We start from the raw sequence: 6,844 nt of genomic DNA, 5'->3' as shown, positions 1-6,844 counted from the left end.
GTTCGGGTTTCGGTTCGGATCTTTGCGGGTTCGGTTTCGGGTTTCGGATAACCCATTTAAATTATTTTTAAAATTTTAATATTCATTATATGCTTAAAATTCTCAAATCTATAAAAAAAAATAATATATTACATATAAATTGTATAATATATGTCAAATACCTAAAATTAACAATAAATTGGTTTAATTTGAATATTTGGATAGAAAATCAATAGATATTTCAATATTTTGGTGTTTTGAATAATTTTAGCTATTTTAGACATTTACTTTTGACTATTTATGTATATTTTCAAGTATTTTAGATCACTTAAAAGTATCTTATATATTTTGGATGTTTTTAATATATATTAATCTAAAAATAAGTATTATATTTAGGTATATAAATCTATTTCGGTTACATTCGGGTACCCGAGATATTTCGGTTCTTTAAATACCAAAATTTTGAATCCGTTCGGATATTTAATCAATTTTGGTTCGAGTTTGGTACTACTCTTTTGGATGGGCTTCGGTTCGATTATTCAGATCCGGATTTTTTTGCCCAGCCCTATTTGCTATTCTATATGAAAGTTGGATTGGGCTTTAAAATGGGCCTCAATAGACAAATCAGGAAAGATTTTTATGGTCGGTTTCAAGTGCCGACAGGTTTCGCATAACGTGTCGCTATCTCCAAACATCGTTTTCGAGTGAAACTGAAACCTTAGCGTAGTATATATTAAGGTTTGGATACAGTTACCGGTTAGACCGAATTAAACCAGTCCAAAACTCTAATAGCCACCTCTTTCTTATGCATTACAAGACCAGATTCAAAATCGAAGCATATTTGAACGTTAATTATAGAAATTTTACAAATATTTTCACAGAAATTTTAGATCTGAACTAAAATTAAAACTGTACCAACTAAACCAAAACCGAATTGCAAACCGTAATTTTGACATTTCGACGACTGAAAAAAACCGAAAATATCTAAAAAGAAACGCATAGATCACCGAACCAAATAAAGATGAAAAGCAGTTCTTCTTCGTCGTTGTTCTCTCTCTCTCCTCCATCTTCATTTCCTCTCTGATCGCTACTTTCTCCAAAGACGACATGGCCATGCTCGGAGGCGTTCGCGATGTACCTGCTAACGAGAACAGTGTCGAGGTCGAGAGCCTCGCTCGTTTCGCTGTCGATGAGCATAACAAGAAAGAGGTTTGTTTCCCTCCCTCTCTCTCTCTCTTTGATCGGTCTCAGATTCGTGTTTCTGCTTTGACCTAGTGCCGATTGATTAGAGATTTTTAGGAATTGATTTTTCTGGAGGATAGTGATCTGATTAATTGAGTTTACGTTTACAATTTTGTAGAATGCACTGCTCGAGTTTGCGAGAGTGGTGAAGGCGAAAGAGCAAGTTGTGGCGGGAACGATGCACCACCTGACTCTGGAGATCATCGAGGCTGGGAAGAAGAAGCTTTACGAGGCTAAAGTGTGGGTGAAGCCTTGGTTGAACTTCAAGGAGTTGCAGGAGTTCAAGCCTGCTAGTGATGATGGTGCCCCTTCTACTACCATCACTCCCTCAGATCTTGGCTGCAAGAAAGGTATGACTTTTTGAGTAAAAGGAGATACCTTTTATGTATGTGAGAGAGAGAGATTGTGTTTAAGAATGAGTTTTGATCATGAAAATTCAGATGAGAATGCATCTGGATGGAGGGAAGTTCCAGGAGATGATCCAGAAGTGCAGCACGTTGCTGATCATGCTGTCAAGACTATACAGCAGAGGTCTAACTCTTTGTTTCCTTATGAACTCCAAGAGGTTGTTCATGCCAACGCTGAGGTATCTTTCTTACTCGTATTTCACCTTGAACTGAAGCTTATTTAATACTATCTGCACTTGATTTTAACTATGGTTTCAGGTCAGTGGGGAGGCTGCAAAGTACAACATGGTTCTGAAGTTGAAGAGAGGGGAGAAGGAGGAAAAGTTCAAGGTGGAGGTTCACAAGAACCATGAAGGTGTTCTTCATCTCAACCACATGGAGCAGCACCATGACTAGTCATCTCCTCTGTTTATGTAATAATGACTGTTTGTTTGCTTACTCTGTAAGATATTTTAACTTCTGATGCTACTATTAAACCCTTAAATAACATACCAGAAGAAATAAATTAAGTTGCAGTCTTCGATTCATACAATAAACGGAAACAGGAAGAAGACTTGGATAACAGAAAGAGCATTTTTTCTAGACAAACCGCTAAATGCTGCTACTCTATATTTGTCCTACTTTGTGCTGCTTAGCCCTCTTCGTCATAATCTTCCTCGTCCTCGTCCTCGTCTATCCTCTTACCCAAACTTGCTAACTGTGTTGGATCGATCTTGCCCAACTCCATAGGCCAGCCTGGATATTCTTCTGAGGTCGTAGCTTTGTCTGCAGCTGGGACTGGTGCCGGTTTGGTTTCGTTTAGGTCGAGGGATTCAGCGTTGAGGTCAATGTCAATGCCTTCTTTTGGATTTTGAAGTTGCTGCTTGGTGTCTTCTTTTGATGCTGCAATGTCGCCATCGACATCCTTCTTCTCGTTCTCTTGTGGTGATGACGCTGACACATGCATCTGGTTACTGTCTTGAGGAGGTGGCTGTTCCGCCATGGCGGTCTCAAGCTCCACCTCGCGGTTCAGATTTTCTCTTTCGGCTGCTTTAGCAGCTCGTCAACCGCGACCTCTTCCTCGTCCTCTCCCTCTACTACCCCTGCCACTGGGCTTAGCATTCCCCACCTCTTGCTGCAATAATAAGCCCAATGCCAACAACAGTGTTGAATGGATGTTAGTGCTCCACACCAATAGACATTAAATGAAGTAACTAAGAAGAACATGAGCTCACTGTTTTGCTTTTCTTATTTTCCTCGTCGCTGTCATTCACTTCGTCACTGATCGGCTTCCTGATTTAAATAAACCATTTCGATTCAGCTTGCTACTGGCTTATATCAATTAAATAACCAGAGTATACGGAGCCAGGAGGTCCAACCTTCTCTTGGAGATGGTGCGATCATCCATGGTAACGTCACCAGTCCCATGGGCCTGCCCTTGCGCTTGGCCGTAGTCAGGAACCTTGCTCACAACTTCCCTCAGAAAATCAAACACGTTATATCTTTCCACACAGTGTTTTCTGTAAACAACAAAACAAGTTCAATAAACGTGGATGCAGTAGTTGCATCACCAAACACCGTATGAAGAAAAAGAGCAAAATGTACTTTAAACACACAAATATGTGGTATAAAGTTCTGTAACATCAACAACATCCTCTAGGTGTTGGACGCAGTCAAAATAGGACCAATAACTTGGAAGCTCTTCCGCTTAACAACATCACCTCAACCAGAATATTAATAGTTACAACATCTAAAATGCATTCATGCTCTTTAGGCAGTAGCGACATTTGTTAGCATGCAGAAGGATCAAAAAACAAAGTTTAAGCAATCAGTTGCTTACAGGTGCAAAGAGCTGACGGTCTTGGCTCCTCTCTCGAGGGTAATCTCATACGTGCGATCGCAAAGGTCTTGCAAGAACAATTCCAAAGATTTTGCTGCAGTAACAGAACATGAAATTAAGCAAAAAAGGTCTCCCAACCAAACAACTGCCTTAAAACTGAAGTAAAACAAAATGACTCACAGACTAGGACAGGCACTGCCAAAGCAATCTTGCCAACATCCTCATCAGCTTGCATAATCTTTTTAATACGAGCCTGAAAATGAAAAATCATTGTATACAAACGTAATACATTAACACACAAACGGAAAGTTCAGTTCTTTGAATAATCCTATCGTCAACACTATACTAACTTTTTAAAAAAAAAAAAAAAACAATTCGTGTATGTATATTCATTCCATGCTCAACTAATGACAATAGTCCTCTTTATAAACACTATCTTTATCTTATCCAATTAAAATGGGGGAAATTGATTGCTAGGTCAACCAATTTCATCAGAAATGACATTACTTAATCTAAACAACTTGGTCTTAGAAGAAACACGATCCAAAAAGGTCATCAATCGTAGACGAGAAAAAACTTACAGCTGGGAAGCGAGTATCGAGCTTCTTCCTCATGATTTTGAAATCCCCCAATCAAGAGAACACGCCAAATCCCACCACAGCAGAAGAGACAGAGCAAACCGATGGGGGGGGGGGGGGGGGGGGGGGATCCTAAATACAGAAACTCCTTACTAAAATCGGAAAGTTATTCTTCGTCTATGGGACACTGCCAGATCCGGCGACGGCGGTTTCCTTTGTTCCTACTATCTCTCCTCCTCGATTGAATTAAGATTAAATTTAAGTTTATAAAACAAAAGGTTTGGGTCAAAAGAAAGAAAGCAAAAAAAAAGGTGGTAAATTAAAAGTTATAATATTTAGTTAGTTGGCAGATTGACTAATCCGATTGTTTGGAAACATCTAACCATACACATGGTTAGTTATTATTGGATTACACAAGACTTACGCGTCACAGGACTATTATTCTAAAATCTTCATCCACTTTTTTTAAAGGATAAATTAGATCATAATCCGCGCAACCACGCGAATTTTTGTTTTTATTTATTTTTATATAAATATTTAGTTTTCAATTCTAAATTGGTATATATTATACTCCCTCCGTTTCAATATAGATGATGTTTTAGAATGATTATTTTGTTTCAATTTACATGAAATTTTGATATTTTAAAGTTAACTTTAACTTTATTGGAACATGTTCAACCAATTAGATTTTAACTTTAACATATGGAGGTATAACATAACAACGTTAAATTATATCTTTTTAATTTATACTTTCTATAAATCTAATTGATCATCTATTGTTTAAATCCAATTATTGATAGCCATAAAAGTTTCTGGTAGCCCTAAAATTTAAATAATAAGATTAAAGATTAAATGTAACATAACTTTCTAGAAATAGGTCCATTTTTAAAAAAATCACACATGAATTAAAGTTGTGACTTCTGTTTTAATATATAAGATGGATAATGCATCTTTGTATCTTTGTTGAGGGAGATATATCCCTGACCAGAAATATATACTCCTCTATTATTATTATAAAGGTGTTCTCATATTTCTTTTTTTTTGGTAATATGTTTAATTTCGTACCACTTTCAAAAGTACATGCTGTGCAGCTTAGTGAGCGAAAACATAAAAACACAAACCACCCACAACAAGAAACAGAGGGAAAAATAAAGAAGAGTCGAGGAGAGTCAAGGAGGGTGGGTGCATGCGAAGAAGAACTGAAGAATGGATGGCTGGATCGAGAGGAGCCAGTCCCTTATTTGTCTATCAACTGCAGAGCAAATAGAGATAGCAGTAGTCGAGAATGAAGTAAATACCTATGAGTTACATGGGTCTTCCACTGATGACACAGGTTATGCGGCAACAAGACTATCTCCCTCTCATTGAGAAAATTCGAGGTAGAATAAACACTTGGACTAGCCGCTTCCTCTCCTATGCCGGAAGGTTGCAACTGATCTAGTATGTGCTTATGAGTATAGTAAACTTCTGGGCCTCTGCATTCAGACTCCCAAACAAATGTCTGGAAGAAATAGAACGGCTCTGTTCTCCATTCTTATGGACTGGTCCGGAGCTCAAGTCCACAGGCGTAAAACAAGCTTGGAAAGAGATCTGCTTGACTAAGAGCGAGGAAGGTTTGGGTATAAGACCGCTTAAAGAAGTTAATCTGGTCTACAATCTAAAGCTTATATGGAGAATGCTCTGAGGGAAGTCTCTTTGGGGGGACTGGATAAAGCACAACTTGCTTAGAAAGAGAAGTTTTTGGGAAGTAAATGGAAATACTCAAGCAGGGTCTTGGATGTGGAAGAAAATGCTTAAGCTACGTGATGTAGCTAAGTCTTTCTACATGAAGACCGTAGGCAATGGGAGACATACTTCATTTTGGTACGATCGATGGTCTGACCTAGGAGTATTAATGGATGTACTGGGATAGAGAGAGGTCTAATAGACTTGGGTATTAGAAGAGATGCCACTGTGGAGGATGTCCTTCGACTCCTCGAAGAAGAATGAGGCATCGTTCGCGCATGCTGAAAGATATTGAAAGGGCCCTGGACTCTTTTAGAGATCAACTGAACACTGCAGAGGATGATTTCGACATGTGGAGACGATCATCTGGCTACAAACCAAAATTTTTGATACAAGAGACTTTGTTGCTTCTTTGGCCGAAAGGTATATGGTTCTCGCAGGCTACCCCAAAGTTTGCTTTCATGGCTTGGCTTGCAACTAGGGGAAGACTATCTACCATGGATCGGGTTTCTCAATGGAGTCAAGGCATTGACACAAGTTGTGTCTTATGCAAGAACACTCCAGAATCCCAGAACCATCTTTTCTTCGAGTGTTCCTTCTCAGCTCAAGTTTGGGAGCATCTAGTCAAAGGTATATTGCAGAACTCATACACTGCAGAATGGACTGGTATTAAGATATTGCTTGTTGATCGGAATCTGGAGAGATACAAGTTGTTATGTACTCGATACGCCTTCCAAGCCGCTGTCTATGCGATATGGAGAGAACGCAATAGGCGCATGCATGGAGAACCACCGCTGCCCACTCAAGCTCTGATGAAGCTTGTTGATAAAGGTATGCGAAACAAACTCAGCTTAATAAAACTACATGGATGGAAGAGATTTGAAGGCATTTGCAGTTTTGGTTTGCTACAAGAGTGTAAATAGAGTACAGATTAGGAGTGGTAAACGAGTAGCGGAGTTCCATCTTTAAACATAGGATGCACTTGATATAAAGAGGTTTTTGTGAATAAAATTTAACACATTAAAAAAGAAAGAATGAAGCAAATTTTCCTATTCCTTTCTTTCCAATTAAGTAGATGGGATGATTGGAACATA

At 38.6% G+C, this 6,844-nt stretch overlaps 4 protein-coding genes across 4 annotated transcripts; 2 read left to right on the top strand and 2 right to left on the bottom strand.

Moving 5' to 3' along the window:
- Positions 1-983: 983 nt before the first annotated feature.
- Positions 984-2,146, top strand: LOC125594607 (cysteine proteinase inhibitor 6-like). The gene is made up of 4 exons (XM_048770744.1): positions 984-1,188; positions 1,340-1,571; positions 1,662-1,807; positions 1,887-2,146. The coding sequence occupies exons 1-4, from the start codon at positions 1,087-1,089 to the stop codon at positions 2,022-2,024; spliced, it is 618 nt and encodes a 205-aa protein (XP_048626701.1). The 5' UTR covers positions 984-1,086; the 3' UTR covers positions 2,025-2,146.
- Positions 2,113-4,274, bottom strand: LOC111210750 (dr1-associated corepressor-like). Its single transcript, XM_022711317.2, has 6 exons — positions 4,029-4,274; positions 3,628-3,700; positions 3,448-3,541; positions 2,987-3,127; positions 2,843-2,900; positions 2,113-2,742 (listed from the first exon to the last, which is right to left on the bottom strand). Exons 1-6 carry the CDS (start codon positions 4,059-4,061, stop codon positions 2,671-2,673), a joined length of 471 nt encoding a protein of 156 aa, XP_022567038.2. The 5' UTR covers positions 4,062-4,274; the 3' UTR covers positions 2,113-2,670.
- Positions 2,260-2,610, bottom strand: LOC125594608. Its single transcript, XM_048770745.1, has one exon. It carries the CDS (start codon positions 2,608-2,610, stop codon positions 2,260-2,262), a length of 351 nt encoding a protein of 116 aa, XP_048626702.1.
- A 1,754-nt stretch (positions 4,275-6,028) lies between the features above and the next one.
- On the top strand, positions 6,029-6,581 carry LOC111210746 (the record flags this gene model as incomplete). Its single annotated transcript, XM_022711314.2, has 1 exon — positions 6,029-6,581. A coding segment is annotated over exon 1 (553 nt), but the record flags the coding sequence as incomplete, so codon positions are not given.
- Between the last annotated feature and the right edge of the window lie 263 nt (positions 6,582-6,844).

This window comes from Brassica napus (genome assembly GCF_020379485.1).
Source record: "Brassica napus cultivar Da-Ae chromosome C1 unlocalized genomic scaffold, Da-Ae chrC01_Random_17, whole genome shotgun sequence".
Classification (NCBI taxonomy): domain Eukaryota; kingdom Viridiplantae; phylum Streptophyta; class Magnoliopsida; order Brassicales; family Brassicaceae; genus Brassica; species Brassica napus.
The sequence above is the reverse complement of the archived record's forward strand: the minus strand, read 5'-3'. Positions and strand labels throughout refer to the sequence as shown.